The 23,747-nt window shown below is 35.3% G+C and overlaps 1 protein-coding gene across 4 annotated transcripts in view; it reads left to right on the top strand.

Annotated features, from left to right (window-relative positions):
• Positions 1-23,747, top strand: part of wasf1 (WASP family member 1) — a 421,986-nt gene that overhangs the window by 229,585 nt on the left and 168,654 nt on the right. For all 4 annotated transcript variants that reach the window (XM_039747922.1, XM_039747920.1, XM_039747921.1 and 1 more), the window contains one exon: positions 14,535-14,694. In XM_039747922.1, coding sequence (XP_039603856.1) covers positions 14,562-14,694 — 133 coding nt within the window. In that variant the 5' untranslated portion in view covers positions 14,535-14,561. The remainder of the gene's footprint in view (positions 1-14,534; positions 14,695-23,747) is intronic.

Here is a 23,747-nt window from a genome sequence, read left to right as displayed (position 1 = left end):
TCTGCACACCTTGATATAGGGTGTTGATCTCCTTAGGCCACACCCTCCCTCATTACACAAATACACATCACCTGACGTGCTTAAATTCAATAAGCATTCAATTTAATACAGCTTGGAGTTGGAATATACGCATTAAAAATGATGATATGGTCAAAATACTCACTTGCCTAATAATTGTGCACACAGTGTATTTGAAATCGGGAAAAAATGAAATACTCAGTTAGAGGATCTGTACAGATTTTTGTCAAAATATGGCAGGACCTAATCAGTAATATTTTAAAATAAGCTCTTAAAGCACAGAGGAAGCAATTATTTCTGTATTTCTTTTTCTTCTCCATTCATCTCTATTGGCTTATCAAACTTATCAATTTATGTATGTTTACAAGCCTTAAATTCTACTCCATTGGCCTGAATTTGCTTTATGACTTTGAATTTAGTTACTAAGACGCACAACCCCTTGCTTAATTTGTTACTGACTTTTTTCTTCTGCCTTCCCATCTGTAATCCACCTAACATTTCTGCCATTCGATAAATATATTTGGACATTAGTTTTACCTTTAAAAGTACTTTTAAAAGTGCTGTGTTTTGTGCACTTGTAGCATCATACTGTATGTCATTTAGAGAATACCGTCTTTTATTTTGAAACATAATTAATAATAATAATTATAATCATTTGTTTAAGTTTGTTTTTATAGATTTAAATACAATAAAAATGTATTTCTTGTCAGTTCCATTGATGCAAAAGCAGGCAGTGACAACAGCTTTATTTCCATCAACCTCCTTAATGTACATTTTAAAATTGCCAAACAAAAAACAGTAATTGAAACACTTGAATTGCAAAAAAATTCTTAAAATTCACAAAAACGTTTAGACACTCACTTTGTTTTTTCAGGCGAAAATCAATAATTTGCAAAATTGCAATGGAAACACTTTTTTCGCATTTAGGTCAAATAACATGATGTAAATTTTCAAATACCTGTGCAAATATGATGTGGTGAATGCAGCAGCATCATGAACACTACCATGTCACCCAACACAAATGTCTCTGTCATTAATCTGTCACCACCGACCACCTGCAGAACAATATCTTGTCTTATTCAAAGTCTTGAACAGCTCAACAGTCCAACATTCATATCAATAAACACTCATACTGGGACTAATTTAGAGTTGCCAATTGGTCTAACCATCAGACACAAATTAAAGAGTAATGTCATAAAAATATATACTGTATACCTACATCAGAGTGATAAAATAACATATAAAAATGCTCATTTATCAGACAAATGAGTATATCCTACTGTGACAGGCTCAGAGAATTCAAATTGTTTAGTCTTGAGAAGAGGCTGCTTGGGGCTCTCATCCGGGTCTCCAAAGTTCTGAAAATCATAGATAAATTGGGTCCAGACAAATTCTTTTTAATAAACGGCAAATCATATATGCAAGGAAGCCAGGGAGCACTTCTTTACACAAAGAGTTGTGGGAATCCTGAGTAAACTACCAAGTAACGTAGTTGAAGTAGAAACCTTGACAACCTTTAAAAAGTGTCTGGATGAGATGTTGTGACATCATAGCTATTAGCTAAACAAACAAGCTTGATTGACTGAATGGTCCCCTCTCATTTGTCACATTTTTTCTGTTCCAATGTGAAACTGAATCATAAACTGATTTGCAGAGCATGTACAAAGGTCACAGGTGAAGCAGATGACCCTGCAGCGATGTGCAAGATTAAGTACACCCCATGAAAAATATTTTCTTTTCTAACATATGTAGACTTGTCAAGATTTGATCTTCATTTAAACAATATTATAGGTAAAGATGATTTAACAAATATCATACCACATTTATATTTTGTAGGCCATTTATCACTACCTCAAATAGCAAAAATTTGGGAGGGGATTTCAAAAAATCTCTCAACATTTGGAAATCGCTCATTGCACTGTCTACAAGTGAAGAGGATTTCAAACATTTACATTTACTAATTTTGCTGACCCCTTTATCCAAGGTGACTTTTGACATTTGAGATACACTTGATTACATTTTTTTTGTTTTTCCAGTTGGAACACAGGCAGGTGAGATGTCAGTAGCAGGATTTGAACACATAACTTCAGAGTCTGAAGTCCAAGGAAAGAGGATTTACAAATGAGATCACCTTGTATGTGACTGGAGGAAACCTTTGCTGCCTAGAAAGAACATCAGAACAAGAGGAAAGTTTGCCCCTAAACACCTAGGCAAAGACCAGAAACTCTGGAACAGTGTTCTCTGGTCAGTCTGTGTCTGTCTAAACAGTATTTGACCAAAAGAGCCTAATACCAAATATAAAGCATGCTGGTGGAAATGCTTTGGTTTGGGGCAATTTTGTTGTATCAGGCCCTGGATAGCTCACCATTACAGAATGCAATATAAATTGTTCATTATGCCAAAGGTTGCTTGAGGATAATATGAGACCATCAGTCAGAAAATTAAAGCATACCTGAAGTGGACCATAAACATACCTGTTTTTCCACTAAAAAAAATGGCTGAAAATTGATGGTCCTGGAATGGCCAAGTCAAAGCCAGGGTCTGACCCCATCAAGAGGATGTGGAGTATTTTCAAATAGGCTCTGCATACAATTCGCCATTTAAACATTGCATAGCTGAAAGAATTCTGCATGGAACAGAGGGGAAAACATTTTTCCAGTTAATGGCAGACAGTTTTAGGAAAAACCTACTTGGAAGTTATTTTTGCCAAAGAGGACAATACCAACTATCATAGCCAATGGTCTACTTATTTTTTCCAGAATGAGATGGCATATATGTTCATTTTTCATTGAATAAATAATTTCAAAATCCTATTTTCATTGGTTTTTTATCTAAAGATACTGGCTAAAATAAGATAAAATGATATAATACCGGATGCATCACTGTCTGGTATAGGAACTATGGTACTCATAACCGCAAAGCCTTGTAGGGGATCAAGTAATTGGCAGGAGATAAAGTCATCAACAAGTCATTGGCGATGGCATTTCCAACCTTTAAGACATATATTTTAGGCAGTGTGTAAGGAAAGCCAAGAAATTTTTCAATAGCCCATTATCTAAGTCATGGACCGCTGTCAATATTACCTTCAGTTAGATAATACTACAGCATCTGGTCATGGACCAGCAGGCTTCAGATCAGCTTCTTCCATCATGCTGTTAGGATGCTGAAATTTGCACAGTGACTATGCTACTGATACTAACCTTTATCAATATCCCATCCCATAATACACTCATTCATGCTGCTGCTATTTCATTTGTACATTCCGTTGAACCACATCTTTGTGTTAAATTCTGTGTTTTGTTTTTGGTTTTGGTTTTGCACATTATGTAACTGGTGAATTCATATTTAAATGTATTTATTATATACAGGGTACATACTCTGTTGTGTTAATAGTGCTTTACTGCTGTGTGCATTGCACACAAATTTTTCACTTGTACATTAGTGCTAAGTGATGTGATGATAAAACTGATTTAACTTTATTTTTTAACATGACTTAAAAAGAATAAATAGTTTAATGGCCTCTCCGTAATAAATTTCACTATGCTAGTACACCATTGAATGCTGTAGTGTATAGTAACCTGCTGTTTGACAGTGGTTATAAAGATTGTTGCTGAGGTTTTTGTCTAAGATGATTTAAAGTGCTTTCTTTTTGCATCTCCAGCCATGCTGTTAATATCCATTATGCATGGTACCTTGGGCCCATTTTTTGAACTAGGTGATTTTAACCATCCATCATAGAACCTATTGATCTGCCTCAGTACAGTTGCCATACCAGACTGTAATGCAACTAACCTGTTTGCTTTTCATTTGGCATCTTTAGAGGTTTCTGAGGATCCAGAGAGCTTGACTTTCTTCAGTCTTCTTAAAAAATTAACCTTGTTTATCAAATAGATGGTTTTGCAGAGCCACAAGAGATTTTTGGTGACATAGACCCTTGAGAACTTAAAACTATTTTCTCTATCCACAGCAACCCAATTAACGTCAATAGATATATAATCCCCACAAGTTTCCTGAAGTCTATGATCAATTACTATATTTGGCGGACTGTAAGGCACATAGTTATCTCATTACATAATTCCTCCTAGTAAGCTTTTTTTGTCATTATTGTGTCATCAGTAAACTTGGTGATAGAGTTGGAGTTGTGCTTGGTAAGTCTTTCATGCCTGAACATGGGAAGCAACAATAGATAGAGCTCACAGCCTTCAGGTGCCCTGGTGTTCAATTTGGCAGGCTATTCAATAAGATATTCTTCAAGCCTGACACTCAGTGGTTTGCCATTCAGAAACCCCTAGATTCCATTACACAAGGTCACATTCAGTTTAAAGGCCCTCAACTTTGCTTCTAGATTGAGGGAGACAATGGTATTGAACCAAGCTACAATTAGTAGACTGTAGACACATTCTCAGTTATGGTGGCAGCATCATACTTTACACCAAATTAGAGATATGATTGAGGAATGCCTGCTGCAGTCTGCAAGACACCTGGGACATGGGGAAAAAATTAATTACCTGAGGACAATGCCATAAAACATGACACCAGTGCTGCCTTGGTTTAGTTATTTAAGAAAAAAACAAGCAAAAAAAATCAAAACCGGTTTTTAAAACTGGTTTAAGAAGAACATGTCCATTTGAGCAGTTTTTAATTTAAGTGGGAGTTAAAAATTAAGTTTAACTCATGGTCCTTATCAAAATTTAGGCAATTCGATCAGTTCTCATTGAATGAGCAAAATTTTAAGTACTCAAATATGTGAAGCTGCTTGAGCTCCTCTAACACTTGATATTAATCCAGATAATAACACCACATAAGATTAAATTGCATGTTCAAGGTGGAAGAAGGTAAAAGTGTTTTGGAGTCAATCTACCTACAGTAATGATTGCAAAAAGGAAATACGAAACTGTGGTAAGGTAATCTCATGAAGGATTAAACATTTAAGTTCTGTGTTTAAAAAAAAAAAAAACAGGCTTCCATTTACATTCTTCATGCAGTTTCAAACAGCAATTATTGGTAACATTAGTAAAGTTTTTTTTTTTTAATGTCAGGAATTGATCAGTACTCAAACACTGTTTGTTTATTTGCAACGCATGTCTTTCATTCATTCTCCCAAGTTCATGCATCTTTATGGCAGTTCTTTATCTCTTCATTAATGTGAATCAACGCACATACATGAACGTGGATAAACTAGTTGGAATGGAGCTTTATTTTCCAACATTCAAGGCTGTGATTTCTGCCAGAAGTCACTCAACCAAACATTGATGCAACAGTGATAAATATTTATGGGGTCATTTGTTTTCTTTTTTAATTTGAGTAGTTAATTTAAAAGTAATAAAATCAAAATAACACTGGAAGCACATTTTTAATTTGTTTTGAGTGAAAAAATAGGATACTTTACATCATGCTTTAAATTAATTAATATCTCTAGTCGTCTAGAATAATTTCCCTTTTGCCTCCACAGTACACTTGTTGATCCATAGAAAAGGCTTGGGGATCATCCAGATACTTCCTGACAAACGAAAGACGAGCATTTGTGTTATTCTTGGTTAGCAGTGGTTTTTGTTGGGTTACTCTCCAATTATTCCCATTTTTGCCCCATATCCCTCTGATTGTGAAGCCATGACCATTTGCTGAGGCATGAGAAACCTGCAGATCTTAAGATTTTTTTTAGTATCCTTTGTGAATTTCTGAATGATGTTACGCTGGAGCTTTTGAGTAATTTTGGTAGACAGCAGTGTTTTTGTAGGTTGTTAAGACTGATTGATAACACCAAGTTTTTATTCAGAAATTCCAAGTTTTTATTCAGAAAATTCCTTTGATCATGCTTTATGTGTTTGTTGAATCTTTATGTTAGCAACTTGACTCTGATGGTAAGGGTCAAAATAAGTGAGGTGTGTATTAAGAAGGGGTTGGCTATTTTCAGTCAGCTGTCTTATTCCTTTTAATTGAGTTTATTTTAACTGGGGGGAATTAGATTTTTACAAGAGTATTATCTGTTCACTGAGGTACACTTTGTCTAAAATTAGATTTTGGTTGAACACATTAAAACATTCAGTGTCAAATATTTACAATGATTGAAACTACCAAGGCAGCAAATACATTTTTTTTGAAAATGTGAAATCTCAAACTTACCTAATCCAATTTAGGGTTTTGGGGAGCTTAAACTTATCCCAGTAGTGCTGGGCACAAGGCAGTTAATAACACTGGATGAAGTGCCAGTACATCATGGGGTCACTCATGCAGACCCCACAACTTACACGGGGCCTAGTTTATAACTTTTATTTTACCTACCTGCACTTCTTTAGGGCTGCGGAAACAAAACTCATGCAGACATCGGAAAAACTTGCAAACTCCTCACTGTCAGCCACCAAGCATGAGTTTTAAACCCAGGATACCAGATACACTTTATAGCAGCGCTAACCACTGCTGTGCAATACTGCCATCTACACATTGGTTAGTGAGCTTGTTGTCACCCATTGAACATCCTGCCTTTTTAAAACAACTGGGGCAGAGCCGCATTATTGTCTAGTGTGCATTCTGCTGTGAATCCCTTTTAAAACCATTTGAAAAGACAATGTCATTCGACTGTAGCTATTCATTTTGTTTCCTAATCTGTTTGCTTAATTCCCGAATACTCACTTTTCATTTATAACACAGTGCAGCAGAAAACTTGTCATTTAATACTATTAAACTTTAACCCCATTCCCCTCTTTTATAGGGGTTGATTATAAACATCAGCTCTAGCATGGGCTCTAAGGTAATCCACTATTAAAACATGTTGGAAGGTGCACAGTGTATTCAGTTCTATTTGAGTGGATTGAAATAAAATAAAGAAAATATATTCAATCAATTGCCAGGCATTCTAAAGGCACATTACTATACTAAAGAGTCTCAAAAGTCAGCTCTATTAGGTTGTTGATTAACTTTCATAAAGAAAATATTGCAAGGAAAAATAGTTGATAAGATAAATTACACTCTTTAACCATTTTTCCAGTAGGATTTGGGCTTTCTTCTCTTATATAAGGACACTATTTGTATTGTATAACTTTTAACGGTATTGATGGACCCCACACATTCTATTAAACATTGGATAATGAAGCTGTGGAACTGGTATGCACTTCTGGCTGACTCAGTAGTATTCTTGCTGGTTTACAACAGCTTGTCTCAAGGGGAAATGCTTGTGTTAAATTCTGCAATCCTTAGGCCGTGGATATACATAACGCTACACAACATGTGGGTTTGAGTATGCTGCAGCTGCTCAAGCAATGTACTGACTATATTTGCGCATGCACTTTAAGAAAATATGGAGGATTCCACCAGGTGGTAGAGAAACAACATCCGGTTTCACTATGTTGTAAGTTGATGGAAGAAAGATGGTAAAGATAAAAAAAAATTCTTTGCATTGTGATACTGTTGTGAAGGTGCAAACAAAACAAAAAAAAAAGATGGCAACAGCGACACAGTAGATGGTATGCAAAACCTTTAAATGTATCACATCATTACAATGAGGAATATGCGACACTTATTATTTAAGCGAGAAATGGATTAAGAAAACCACCATTAATACATTCACATACTGTATCAGCATATAAGTTTGATGATTTGCTTCACCGCATCAAACATCGAAGCATGCAGATTTATCCTGTTGGAGCTGCATTGCTGCTTGCCTTCACATGTTCATAATAAACAACAGTGCTGACATCACATACCAAATCTTGAACATACATGCCACTTATATTTTTGCTGGTACTGCAACTCGCGCACACGTTGCCTCAATTTCATACGACATGCTCACAAGATGCTTCAAAAGAACACTGGGAATGCATGATAGCCATGATAAATTTTCCTGTCTCTCTTTATTATTGAATACCTTTACCTTTGAAAGTAACAAAACTTCATAAAACTACTGTGAATTTTTTGTTCTACTGCGGTCAGCATCCGGAGTTGATCCCAATGTTCCAGGAAAGGTTCAGGCTTGCATAGCTCAGCCTTTAATAAAATGTGTTTGACAATACATAGCTTCCCTACTACAAATGTTAAATTGACATCAGTTTATAATTTTCAGAATTAGAATTGGATTCATGTTAATGTTACCCTAATGTCTTAAAATAAGTACTCTTCTGTCGGTAAAGCAGTCTGTGTGTGACAGACAAGTTAATATTAATTGAAATTGACATTAGTAATTTTATTATTCTAATTGCCATATGCATACAGCTGGGCATTTTTCTGACTAATGAGCAGTTGAACTGATTTTTTTATTTTTTTTTACATTTTAAAGAATGCATGGATAGTGTCACCAGTACCATCTAAATAACAACAACAACAACATTTATTTATATAGCACATTTTCATACAAAAAGTAGCTCAAAGTACTTTACATAATGAAGAATAGAAAAATAAAAGACACAGTAAGAAAATAAAATAAGTCAACATTAATTAACATAGAATAAGAGTAAGGTCCAATGGCCAGGGTGGACAGAAAAAACAAAAAAAACTCCAGGCGGCTGGAGAAAAAAATAAAATCTGCAGGGATTCCAGACCATTAGACTGCCCAGTCCCCTCTGAACTGAGAAATTGAAAAATCCCCTAAATGAATTGTACAAAACTTTGGCAGTACAATTGGTTTGTTTAGTGCCCCACAAGGCTGCTACAGGGGAATCTAAATATCTTCAGCACATTATGTTCTAGCTGATCATGAATTGTAGGGGGATAGCCCATCTAGCCTTCACATTAGACTTTAATGGTGTAGAAGGAAGGGTAGAAGCCCTTGAGGTCACTAGAAAGTGCACTAATCATTCAGCCTCAGGACCTCATGACATCAAATGGAAATACGAATGTAGCTCCTAGAGTATTCACAAATGTTGTTGCTGATCTTCTGGCCAACATTTCAAGAAAATTAGGAGTTGGAAGGTAGACAGTGGTTCAGCAGGAGGCCAGACCAAAGAATGACAAAATGGAGAAGGACTGCTTGAGAATACTTGGTAGAGATAAATAAGCAGGCACCTCAACAGAAATTTAATGACTACTCATGTAAATAAGTCCAAAAAGGACAAAACCCCAGGCTGTGTAATCAGGTGGCCCTGTCTGCTTGGGTTCCACATACAGGAGTCACGGCAGACGTTAAAATAATACAAAGTTATGCAATAGTTACTAAACAACACAATATTATAATAACATTTATAATATTACAAATGTATCATAGAGACAAAAATCGAATTAATAAAAAAGTTGCATAAACAGGAAAAAAACACTGTAACCAAGGGAAGAATGTGCTAGAGTACAAGTATAAAATTTGTGAATCTCCCCTTCGGATTAATAAAGTATCTATCTATCTATCTATCTATCTATCTATCTATCTATCTATCTATCTATCTATCTATCTATCTATCTATCTATCTATCTATCTATCTATCTATCTATCTATCTATCTAATTCAAATATCTACTGTACTGTATCTATCTAATTCAAATATCTACTGTACTGTATCTATCTAATTCAAATACCAGTCTGGTAGATTGATATGCATTATCTGTCATTGATAGTATATGTTAGAATACAAAGTTATTATCAGTTTTGATTGGTGTAATTTGCCAAAAACTTTTTTCATGGCCAATATGTTGTTTTTCACAGGTGACCTTGTTTGCTGAATATTTCCACGCATGTTTACTGGAATAATGTTGCTGACTTGACCATCACTGGGTTGAAAGCACATGAGGAAAAAATACAGTGTTGTGCTAGACAGTGCTCAATGATATTTTCCTTGGTCCCTAACTGCACTCATTTCATCAAGGAGAAACTCTGCTCTTCCACTCAGGGTCGTTTTGTTTGTGGTATTCATTCTGTCTGCATCTTTTGTTTTATGAGGTGTGGTGTCACAGTAGGTAGCACTGATGACTCACAGTTCACATCACATATTTGGTCACCATAATCGGTTCAGCATAGTTGGCAGACTTTTCCATAGCCCTCTGGGACTCTTCACTTTTGCTGTAGTTACTTTAGTATGCTTTTGAAAAAAATAAATGTACTTAGTATGTCTCAAAAGCATAAAGCAGTGGCTTTATAAAATACAATACAGATGGTAAAGAGGGTGTAAGTGGAAGCAGAGAAACATTACATGGCTGAGTCATTGGGGTTAACACCCAGTCATGAATGAGCCTTTGTAGAGAGTGAAAGTGGGGCCATGGGTACAGAGCAGTTATTTGCAAGGAATTCGGAACTACTTCTCAGCTACTAAAGTCCACTATTCTATGTGTTTGGCCACTAGCAAGTCTTATTAAAGATCCTGGCTTTGATTGTCTCACATATTTGGGGAAAATTAATGCTGGTGGCAATACATGGCAGCTGCTGTTTATAAAGGAGCCAAGGAAGGAAGAAGAAAGGCCTTACAATACCTGCCCAAACAAATTCTGAGGGTCATTTTTGTTAGTGTTTTTCTTGTTAACGAAAACACAACATGTCATTGCATTAACTAAAGAAAAATAAAAATGAAAAATGTCCAAAAGGTAAAATAAAACAAAAGTGAAACTATTTTTGGGACTTTTTACCACATTTATTGTTGTGCATATTAATGTATATGTGATTATATTATTTTAAGCCCTGTGGCAACAAACAAGAGCATTGATTTGTACTCTTGTGCAAGTATCCTGCCTGAAGCTGCCCAAAATTCATGGATTTCATTGGTCAAGTTTAGCTATTAGTCAGTTGACCCCTCAAAACCTGAGATCAAATACTGAAGTCTCCTCACTTGCTAAAAGATGTACAGTATGTAGTGAGTTTCAGGGACCATAATTGACTGTCAGTTTCAACTGTCCTGCCAATTATTAGCAACTGGTAGCCTTTACCAAACTTCAAGAAGAAGGTCCTGAAAGAACATGCTACCTCTTCATTTGGCAGATACAGCTAAGCAGAGTCATGAAAGATTTGTAAATCGCTTGAGTGGCCACACTGGCTTCAACTTTTGTCAGTGCTTAGACTGGGGGAAAAAAACAACGAGTTGTTATATTTCTATGCCAAGGACGGTACGAATTTCAACTATGGGCATCAATGACCTGTACATCCAATTTATGAAAACTAATGGCTATAAGTATTTGCATACTAGCTGAAGCTGACAGATATGCAACATGAATGTATACATTTTTGGTGAGTAAAACAAAACTAATAGATGTGACAAAAAATAAATGTTATTTGCTAAAAAGCTAAATAAAAAGAAAGAACTGAATAAAAGCTAAAATTACAACATAGAAAAACCAAAAACTAAATAAAATCTAAAAAATTGAATGAAAAACTAATAAAAACTAAAACAAAAAAAGTCATACAGTTTGAAAAATACTGATCACAATATGTATCCATTCTCCTCATATTAAATCCACCTCCAAAAACAAAGTCCAAAATTTCTTTTAACAAACGTAAGTACTGGAGTTATTTTTTTTTTAACTTTTGATTTTATCTTACTTCCACAATAAGCAGTGTTTTCCACGTTTCCCTCAGTTTGTTTTTAGTAACAAGTGTCCAAAGAGGTGATTTTAAAAAACCCTATAAAATATTTATAATGCTGCTTCACTTGCTTTTTTGGTTCACAAAATTCTCACTTCCATTAGATTATGTTAAGCTGACACAGAAATTATGCTACAGAATGTTTCAGTGCCAAAATGTTTTAGACTGCCTTGTGGGTTTAAACATTGAAGGCACCTGGAAACTGACTTGCAGACCTCAAGGGAGGTGACATTAACAGAACATCAGAGAAGCTTTTATACATTCTTGTTACAATAGCAGAAGGATATTAATGCATTTTTCTAAATAAGTGAAGGTACTCATTTGCATTCCTTGCTCTTTATCTTCAGATAATTGAAACACAGTGTAGACAAAGTGCTTTAGTGTAATGGATTTCTGAATATGAACTGGTTTTCAGACTGAAAAAATAGCTGTTCAAAGCACATTGTGTATTCTTAATTCATAGATTGTTCTCTGGTGAAAGCTTTTAAATACTGACACAAACTGAATGCAGTGGCAATAGTACCTCACTGTATTTATCTCAATAAGTTATATGTTGACAAAAAATAAGTTATATTGATGATACAATGATTGCAGGTGTCTCTTCTATGTTTTCTTACCATTGATCGGTGCTTTGTATAGTATTTCAGTTTTTGTTTAAGGTTAATATTAAAGAAAATAGTGATTTGCAAAGGTGAAAATATAAACTAGAATTAATATGGGGTGGATATAATTAAATATTGTTAAGTTATGCAAGAAACCAAATGAAACTGACTTTGTGCTGGAGCCATTATAAGGTTTGTGCTGATCAGAACTCATTAACCCTAAGGCATTTCAAATGTGTTTAAAGAATCCATTCTTTCAACCTTCCATTTTCTGAACCTGCTATCTAAGTCTGTTTGACTGCTACCCATGGGGAATTGCCTTCAAACTCTGGGCCACCTAGTCACTAAACATAAAAGCACTTAAATAACCTTAAAGGTGCTAATGGACACAATGGTATGTCTTTGGAACATGAATTGAAATACTTTTAGGATAGTTTTAGATAGCAGCACTGCTTGCTACATCACTCTGCCTTCATAGGTTTTATTACTTTGAAAAAAGTGAACAAACACCAAACTGTACCAAATAAAAACAGAAATAAATCTGTAAAGAAAACATTCAAATATTATTACATCCACATATAACCAGTAGTAGAGAATTTTGGAATACTAATTAAGCTGGGAAATTGTGTTGTCCAAGGTACTGACTGTTTTAGAGTCCTGATCGGACAGTAGGAAACAGTGTTTTAAGTATTTCTTGCATATATAGAGTAGCAAACAGACACAAAAAGATGAAGGATCTTAGGGGCATCTAGAAGGGCTAACCCCTTATATTCAAAGAAACCTCGGGTAAAGCGTTTTAAAAAGAAAAGAAACATTGTAACAACTCAAGTCTTCAAAGAAGACTAGCTAGGATTATATTATTGTAGGAAACTATAGGGTTATTATTGTCACTAAAATTCTTACTGGCATGTACTAATCAACATGAAACACCTCACCACTCTTATATACTGTGATTAGTAAGATAATAGACTTACCTCAAAACATCTGTCTTACCTGAAAAATCTCAGAACACAGATTACTGAAATAAAATCTATGTGGCATACACACAAGTATATACAGCGGTAGGTTATTTGGTGATTTTAAATTGGGACTGTGTAAGTGGGCCTTATAATCAACAGGTAGGATAGCCAGCAGAGGCTTCCACAGAGGTTAATGTTTGGTGAATTTCCATCCCTAATTTACCCTGCTGTGAATATGTATGTGTATTACTGTGAAGTATTGCACCCTGTTATGAATTGTCTCTGACTCTGTGATCTTTTGTCCTAGGGTAGGTACAGGTTTTACACAATCCTGAACTGGATAAGCAAAGAAAACATTACATACTTTATACAAGGACTGCCCAGAAAAATTTGCTTTCTTGCTAGTCATTTTATAGAACTGTTGGAGCATACTCTTAGGATAACTTGATAGTATTAATTACTACATGGCTCTAGAGAGTGATGTCACATGTTGCATGTCGGTTAGACATACAAGTAATAATTTCAGTTTACTCGACATGCGACAAGAATGCTACCTCTGCTAATACTGCTACAGCATTTGTTCATGCCTTGCACCTAATTCTGTTACCATATGTTCTACATACTGTATCTGCAACTCTTAACTGAATTAGATAGATAGATAGATAGATAGATTATTAATCCAAAGGGGAAATTCACAATTAAATAGGTTTGAAAGGGTTTAGGTTACTTTAAGATTTTTAATAAAAGTGCCTACTACAATAAACATTGTAAAATTATGTTTCAAAACCAGCTGTTCTTTCATTTGCTTTGTCTTGTTTTCAAGAATTATTTAAAGGTATCCAAAGCTTTTCATCCTTGTGTGTGCTAGATTCCTTTCAGACCCTTATGTACAGTTTAAGTTATTTGTTTTACTAAAGCTGTTTCTTAGTTGAAATTCCATTTTAAGAAATTAAAATAATGAAATTCTTCAGGACAGATTTCATCTCATACTTTGAAACTGAGAAAGAAAAAAAAAGCGTAGTGTGTTTCTTTGCAGTCGTTCCCTGTCTTTGCAATATAAATTAATCTGCCTTTGCTACACTGTGTTTCCATACTCCAGCTAAACATTGAATTTGTAAGTTCAGAAGAATGACACTCTGCATGCAGTATTTGGCGAAGTAAAAAAAGAATCCATTCTACTGGGATAATTCATTTTTCTGAAATATTACCATCACTACTAATCAGTAAATGCTTTTAGCTTCAGCATTTTGAAAGATATTTGGTACAAGTTAAAGCAGTGGGATCTTGAAAATATGATAATTCAAGAGAATGCCAGCAGTGAAATTTGATCAAAAATGTAAGAAATCATTCAGATGCACCACAGGCAGACATGAGAAAGGCCACGGCTGCCTTAAAGTCTGTGGCAGCATGTATGAAACATATTATATAAATTTCAAATAAATATGTATAAGCTCTTGGTTTCTCTTTTCAGGTACCCAGCTTTTAGACTGACAGAAAAATGCCATTAGTGAAGAGAAACATCGAACCACGGCACTTGTGTCACACAGCACTGCCCCAAGGCATCAAGAATGAACTGGAATGCGTGACAAATTTCTCACTGGCAAATATTATAAGACAGCTTAGCAGTCTGAGTAAGTATGCTGATTTACAATTTTCTTGTTTATTTTGAGTACTTTATTCAGATGTAAAAAAGTTTCAGAATTATATTTTTATAATAAATGCTTATTTTTAAGTACAGGCAGTCCCCAGGTTACATACGATATAGGGACTATAGGATTGTACTTAAGTTGAATTTGTATGTAAGTCGGAACAGGTACATAAATTTAATAAATGCAATTGTTGACCGACTGTAACCAAGTGCTCTGCCAATCGATGGAGTTTCACCTCTCTCTGACCTTTTTATTATTTCAACTTTTTTTTCAATGGTGATGGTTTTTCTCTTCTTTACTGTATCAGCAGCACTTGCATCAGATTTGTGTTTCAGAGACATTGTTGAAGGGTGAAGACAAAAGGTTAAGATGAGCTGTTCTGCACAGCACTGTACACGCTATCACAGCGTCTGATGTACTGACAAGAGACAACTTCCTGCTATGTACGTAACAGTACAAGCAGACTTGCTATTGAGATTGAATGGGGGTGGTTCATCACCAGCCCACCTCACAGTCACCTCCACTACAGTATGCTGGCTGCAGTGTCCGACCACCAAGAACGAACGCAGTGCAGCCAAAGGCGGGTAAGTGAATCACCCACCACCGCTCCATTCAACAGGCAGCCATCCGAGGCACACTACAATGCTACCCTCTGCCTCCCTGTTCACCCTCAATGGCCTCTGTCCAGCTACCGCTTGCAGTTTCACCAGGCCAAAAATTGACAGAGCGGCAGTTTACTGAGGCGCATACGTTGCAGCTGTAGTCCTGTTCGTAAGTCGTAGATTGGATGTCCGTAACCTGGGAACTACCTGTACTTAACATGTCAAAATATTTCCATTCCCAATTAATCCATTTTCTCATCTCAATAAAATAGGAACACACTTGCTGTTGAAAATCTTAGTACACTCTGCATCTCTACAAAATCACTATAAAATTGTGCAAGTGGTATTAGTTATTATTATTATTATTATTATTATTACTTTTGGCCAGGAATATTCATAAATTAGAAAGTAGGAGATGGAGAAAGATTAAAGTAATGGCATATTAACACTTATCGTGTGTGTTTGTATTTATACACCGCTAAACCTGGCCTGCCCTAAGCGCCCTGCTTCACCATTCACTATTTTAAACAATCCTCAATTAACTTATTCATACACCTCCCCAATACATTGTTACATCTTCTCTTAAAGTATAACCTGTTACAGTAGAACAGGTCCTATCTGTTCAAGGGCTCCCAATCCCCCATAAAAATAAGCCTCTCTATCCAGCACTAAGATCTGAGCTATGCATGAAGTCTTATAATCCATCCATCCATCCATTTTCCAACTTTCTATATCCTAACTACAGGGTCACGGGGGTCTGCTAGAGCCAATCCCAGCCAACACAGAGTGCAAGGCAGGAAACAAACCCTGGGCAGGGTGCCAGCCCACCGCAGAGCCTTATAATCTCCTCAGTCTTTTCTGACTTCAGAGAAGTCAACAATTGCTCTTTAGATGCAGTCAGTACCACAAAGTAACCCTGTTCCAGGCCAGCCAGGTTTTTAGCTCTCACGAAGACTGGCCTGTTCATTTATTTTTAGAGTTAATAGCTTTTTACTTGGTCTGCTTATGATACATTCTTAATAATACTTTTCTAATTCACTTGACTTATGTGCTTTATTATGCTCTCATTGGTATACTGTATTATGTTAAGCCCTATTTCAGACTGTTTCTTGGCTAACACAATGCCTGATTATGATTATTTTTTGATGTCAGTTCTTTAGTGTCTGTAAACATTGCAATTTTGTGTTTATTCTGTTTATTTAAATCCAATGAGTGTTTGTTTTGCAGTGGTTCCTGTGGTGATGCGTTCAGATTGTGCACCACACTTTCAGAATAGAGGTGCTGTGTATCAGACTTTCATTTAGGCACATAAAGATTATGGGGGCATAAAATAATACAAATGCCAAAGCTTTCAGCAAATAAAGAACAATGTTTAAAGGTGTAATTTCAGGTTCAGAATGGTTTGGTAATAGTCAATGTAGAAAATATTGTTGTTTATCCACTGTGGTCAAGATACAGTTTGGTTCATCACTGATCTAGGAGAAGAGATATCTCTCTAGGTCATGTTGTTATTCAACTGGTTATAGTCTTTGCAGAAACACCATTACATTTATTCCTTCCATATGAGAACTGTAATAACTGGTCAAAGGTAGTTTGAGTGCTTGTTCATTCAGCCACAACTCTTTCATTTTATCTTCTCTAAGCTGACCATCCATACAAGGTCAGTCTGAAATGGATACAGATAGTGTAGTGATCATTGGTACTAAAGTAAGTTCGTTTATGATCAGAAAACATCCCTTTCACAGCAATAGAAGTTTTTTTACATAAACGTCATGCCCCTATGTAATAGTTGCTTCAGATATGGGATGCATTAAAAATGTATCCATTCACAAAAATAATTGCCTCTGACTACATATATAGTAATTTACCAGCCAAAAAAAATAATTTCATATTTGGCTGAAACCAAAAATACACCAAAAGCTTATTAAGTAACTGCACAAACTTAAAAACACTGTGACAACTTTAATAGTATTATCAGCCAAAAAGTAAGGATAAAATGGAAAGGTTACTTCTGTTAAATAATCACTTTTAGCCATGGGAAACAACAACTCATTCTTTTCTGTCAAACCTGAAAGAAAGATGTGGTGTTGTCCAAGTGTATAGTCTGAAGTTAATTCAAAAAGGAATATTTGTTTTAAATAGCACTGAAACTGCTTTACAGTATAGGTAACCTAAAGTCATGCTGATTTGTGCAACTGCAGCAGAGAGGAGACAGGACATCCCGAAACACTAGCTCCACAACTGAACCTGTTGTGCGCAAACACCTCCAAGTGTGGAAAATGCCATAAACAAATAACTTGCTATTTGCTAAAAAAGTTAATAAAATCATTCTAGTAATTTGTTGCAGAGGTTGGTAACCAAAATGAAAAGAATTCACTGTATCTGAATACAATTCTCTACAGACTACTACAGACATACTAGACACCTAGTACTACTGAATACAATTCTAAACTTTTCTCAATTAAATAAATCTGCATATTGTTTGTAAGTATACTTGTAATAATGTGGAGGTATGATTTGCACATTAAATCTGAATTCACATTAAAGCTTCTAGAAATATGTCGTTGAGGAAATTCCAGCATTGCCCTGTTGAAAACTGTTGAAATCCAAAAGGATGTTCTATCAAAGGACATGCTACACAGATAATGTTAAAATTACATTAAATATTTAGTTCACATTTGCTAATTGAAGCTCAGTATCTCAGAAGCTCAAATATTAGGCCCTTTAAACAACCAGTGATCAATATGCGAGTTTATTCACAATGTTTGTTTTCTCTTAAATATTAATTAAGAAAATTGTCCTTCAAAATGCATAAGGAATTTATTCAGGGGGTTCTGTTTTTTTGAGAAACATGCAAATTCTTTTAATATAACAAAGTAACAGTAAAGAAATGGAAATCAATAATAATGTAAAATAAATAGTTCAAATAGTTTTGGTATATCTTATACAACTTGTAATCAATGTATAATTATTAGGAAATGTTTAAACCTGTGTTAAAAGCTGAGCTGATTTGTGAACATGGACGTTTCAGTTTCATACATCAAATGTGAAAAACAATTCAAAATAAACTACGCTGACTTTAAAATAAAAAACATCCATATAAAGGTACAGTTTTTTTCTTTTTAAAGAGTAATGCTTCTGCATTCTTCACTAATATTTAAGTTGAGAATCACATTATGTTATTTCCAAAGATTTTCTGTCAAAAAACTATAGAAAGATAGTCACACTGTATATAGACTTTTGTTTGAAAAGTAATAGAATTTTCCAGGCAAGAAGCACAAGCCCAGTCCTTTTTTGAAAACTTAGAAAATGTAATCAATTCCGTATACCTCATATCTGTATAAAAGAGATGAACAGCAAAATTACAATTGTTAAATTGGCACTTAAATTGTATCTATGACAACATAGCTTCTACACATTATATAGAATTTTAAGTGTAAAGACTGTTGTTCACAAATCAGGCATGCAGATGCAAAGTAGGCCTGGCCCTGGAACTCAAAAAAGGCCTGTGGATTGTAAATTCCAAATGGAAGAGACTGTCCATAGAAACCCTTTGCCCCAAGAAAAGAATAGAGTTTCTTATAATAATACAATTTAATCAAAAAGGTGTCCCAAAAACATAAAACTGCAAGAGATTTCAAAACAACTCTAAGAGTTTACGAAATGTTAAGAGACAAAATCAAAAACCAATGGCAAAGCAATTTGCCCCGACCCCAAAAAAAAAAAATTAAAAAGGAAAATAGTCAAGATAGAGATCTTACAAATTTTCAGTATGAGCAGCACAGAAATGAAGAAATAAAGAGTACAAAAATGAGCTAATGCTTTAGCACTAGACCGAGGAATTTTAGGACTTTAAATCGACCAAGGGCATTCACAGCATCAGAGGACCCTGTCCCTTTGGTTAAACATATTAGGAACAAACAAAGGACGAACTCAATTAAAATACTTGGTAATAACACAGTAACTTGAAAAACAAAACACACAATTTGAAAATATCAAATAACAGAACTTCACTTTAATTTCTGATTTTGTCATTTTGTCTACTCTGACAAGTTAATGGGATTAGGTCTCCTAAATCTAAGCAGAGTTGCACTAATGTCCAGTTGACAGCCTAATAAGTATTCGGAATTTTCAAAGGCATTGATATACTGTAGTTTTCATAACAAATGTTTTACATTTAAAGAGTGAATTATAATAAGTGCAGTTAAAATGGAATCCAAGAATTAGTTGTTGTGCTCAATATTTGTATTTGAGTATGTAATTTAGGCTCAATAATGCCAAAATTCCCTTAGGGCATAAGAGGTTAAAGGAGAGACCATGATACATTTTAAAAAGAGTTTGGATGAGAAAAAAGATTGACAAAATTTTGCCCTGGTAAATCATACAAACTGTCCAAGAATTGGTAGGTAAGCAAATGTTCAGTTAAGTTTAGAGAATGTACTGTACAAGTGATATTATCTTAATTTTTAAAAGTATTTATTATGAATTGCTCCATTTTGAATGCTCTATAATCTCCTGATCTAAAACACAGCAATCTTTTAGCAGACATCTAAAGTCAGCAGATCTTATTAGTAGATAACTAACTGTATGTGTGTGTTTGTGGCAAGGAGATTTTTAGGCAATTTAATTAAATGACAGCCGGAACAACTTGCGCTGTTCTGCCGCCCCATCAAGACTTTCCTTATTCTTAATCAGTCTGTATCCATTTGGCTTTTCCTGGATCCTGACAGATACATTTATCATTGCCATGATAGATGCATTACTATTTATATCTTCTAAATTGTAACAACCCTTAGTTATTTCAATGAATGGCTTGTAAGTGTGAGCATAATTTCTAATGGAATTAAAATGCATTGGACTGTCACTTCATAGTATTAGATTAGTTATAGAAAATATAAATGATCATAGCATTTTTTTTGTATACTCGAAATACTTTTGTTTTTAATTGCAAAACTGGTTGCAATTTTAAGAACTGGTTTATCGGTCCTGTTTGTATAATAATTTTCAGTATTTGTTTTATATATACAGTAATATATATGTACACCTTTATAAATAACATTCATCCTGTAAATGAGAGATGGGAATGTACCTCTAACCCCGCCCATTTGCTACACTGAAACAACCACACATAGACTGTGCTAATGAACCTCGAACCTCAGTCACGACCTTCATTAACTGGTAGAGCAGCCTCCCTCTTGACGTATTGTGCTCCGTTCTGCAGCTGTGTGCACAAAAAGCATCCTTAGTATTTCTGCACCTCTCCCCTGTAGTCTGTGGGTTTGGGAAAGGCATAAGGCACCAGCATCTGAGTAGGTACCAACTATTACTTGGCACATGATTGCTGTCACAATGAATAGTACATGCCAAATTGAGGTGCCAGCCACCAATTACAGTACCATCACATCTGCCAAAGCTACTTTACCACAAAATAAACCAATCATGGGTTGACCCAGGCCACTGAGCCATGACGTTTGTCAGCCTCATCATGGCTTCAGGAATGACATGTATTAATTTAATTTAAATGCTTACATTTAATAAAAGTCGCATCATTCTCGCTAGGTTCCCTTATTACCATATGAGGGCAGTAGAGCGGTCCAGTTATGTTTGGAAACCTGGACTCGTAAATGCTAAAACATAAATCCTAAAATGCTTTCTTATCACTGGACCCTTGTCCAGAACCACAAAAATTATGGATTTATTTTAAAGTTTAACTCCTTCTTTTGGAGAAAAATAACTTTTTCCTCAAGTTTCAGTTCAATTTTTATTCAAATTTGTTACTTCTAAAGATGTCCATATATCCAATTTCTGAAACCAGTTTTTCCATGTCAGGTTCACAGGGTGTTAGAGCCTATCCTGAGAGCATCAGGTGCAAAGCATATCCATACCTTGTCTGCACATCAGCTATTACAGGAAATACACCCACACTCCTATTTATGTATTTTTTTTAAATTATATTCCCTTAGTAATACGTATTTTCAGCTGATTACAAGGATGATTCCCTCCATTTCTGCTTAGTTAGATAACCTAATTAAGCTTGGCAGAAGTGACCTTTTCAAATTTAAATTAAAAATAAAAAACAATTTTAATGTACAGAATGGTTGAAATGTATCTAATAAATGTGAAATAGTTTCTGCTCTTCAGAAGGTCTAGATAATTATTTTTAGAATGATAGAAAAATGCAAATCAAAAACTAGCATGCTTCTGATCTTTGTGAGAGTTTTGTGAGATTGCATTATGAGTAAGAATGATATTTTTAATAAAAAAACAAGAGAAGTAAACATCTCACTTGCTGGTTTGAGATTGCTTGCATGGTGGCTCAATGGCTAGTGCTACGTTCTCAATGGGTTTGAATGCAGGGCTAGTTCACTCTCTGTGTGGAGTTTTAATGTTCTTCCTGTGTCTATGTGAGTTTTTTTCTGGTACCTATGTTTTCCTCCCATATTCAAAAAACATGTAGCTTAGATTTATTGGCACTTCCAAATTGACTAACATGAGTTTGTGTCAATGTATATACTGTATGTCAACCTATAGCACCGATTCCCGTCTTGCAGTGGATGCCTCTAGGATAGGCTCTGGGCACTATGGCTCAAAAAAAATATTAAACAGATCTCAAGAAGATCTGGTGACTGGAAGAAGGAGATCTCTAGTTGTCCTCTTTAACCACTTTATGGATGTATAGCCAATATACTTGTTTCTCCTCCCAGGATGACTGCCAACCTAAGCATTATTTGAATGTTGAAGTATTGGAAGTCTATTTGACATTAATACAAATAACAGATTTTAGACTTTTTTAACCTGTCCAAGAGGCTCACATGTCATGACAAGGGTGATAAGTAGTGACCTATTGCTGGACAATAAACACAGTTGGGATGAAGGGATGTGGCTGACATGATGTTTTGTCTTGTTGTGGATCAAGCACATCTTGATCCATTCAAGCCCAGGCATTTGCACTGTGGTATCTAAAGCTGTTACTGCACGCAATTCTCTCTTGTACAAAGCATTAAGGAGTTTCTCCTCAGTGCCTATGTAACCTAAGCATCTTGGGTTTGCTGCTGGCCAGCAGTAATTGTGGCATAGTACCAAATGTCCAGACTGAAACAAATTGTGCTGTAGCCCACCTACTCCAAAACAAAACCTGTGATTTCTGTTTTTTACATATTAACAGATCCTGTATTCATAATTTTTCTAGGGACAAAAAGACCTACAAGAACGAGGCAGAAGTTTCCTCAATTTTCCCACTCATTGACAGTGGATGCCAAAGCTCCCATAGGTTTTGGTGGTGGAAGTAAACTTTACAAATATCTTAAAATGTTATCAAATTAAATATGGACACTAATTATATGTAGAAGAACAAAGAAAAGATCAAATGCATTCTACCAAAAAAAATGTCAAGTAGCTAATATAGTTTATATATAGCTAATAGTTCAGTTTGTTTCAGTTTATTCTTATTCAGTGCTCCACAAAACAAATCTCATTCAACTGACACTTCAATTCAAAGCAATGATAGAATCGCTCATAACCATAAAACAGTTGCACACAAAATTATAAAGGCTTCTTTAAATGTGCAGTAATAGTCATCACAGTATGACAACATGGTGAACATTCTGTCATACATGTGGAAGTGACATTGTTTTGAGGTGTGAGGGAACTACTCAATTAGAGGATACTAAATAAATATAGTGATGTTCTACAGTAGCAGGCTCCTATTTACTCCTAAGCAAATATGAATTGAAACCTGCTGTAGAGATGCTGAAATTAAGCACCTATATTTGATTTATGGTGTCTGCAAGTATAGGAAAATAACAAAATCGTGAACAGAACGGATAAACCCTAAAATTAAAGCATGAACACAGACCACAATGGCACACAAAGCCAGTGGGTTTATCAAAGAATCTTAAGCACTAGTACAGGTCTTTTTTTTTTTATCCTGATTACAGAACTCAGACAACTTGCCTTGAGACTAGATTGTATCTACTTAATATGAACCTACTGCCAAATGTGTGCTCCTGGAATCAGGTGGAAATGTGTATGGCAATGGGCACTGATGAAATAGATTCCATTATGATCCTATAAACCATACTGTAGCTGTACAAGAGACTCAATTATCTGATCACAAGGAAAGGTTAAATCAAGATACCGCTATTTAATGGAAAATAATTCAGACATAACAGCTTATTCTTATTCAGAGTTGTTGTTAAGCTGTTTGATATAGCATCTGTTTTTCACAGTCAGTAGACATCCCGCCTGCACTTCAGAACAGATAGTCAACCTGAAGCTAAGCCTGTTTGTGTCGGGCCAATACTTGTATGGGAGGCCAACCAGAAAAGCTTGGGTTTCCCCTGTTAGAAGTGTTGGTAAGGACAGCAGGGGACACTTACCGTATGGTCTATGTGTGGAACACAATGCCCCAGTGCAGTGATGGAAACACTTTAC

The sequence above is a fragment of the Polypterus senegalus genome, chromosome 3, assembly GCF_016835505.1.
Source record: "Polypterus senegalus isolate Bchr_013 chromosome 3, ASM1683550v1, whole genome shotgun sequence".
NCBI classification, from domain to species: Eukaryota; Metazoa; Chordata; class Cladistia; order Polypteriformes; family Polypteridae; genus Polypterus; species Polypterus senegalus.
This window is presented reverse-complemented; position numbering and strand designations above follow the sequence as displayed.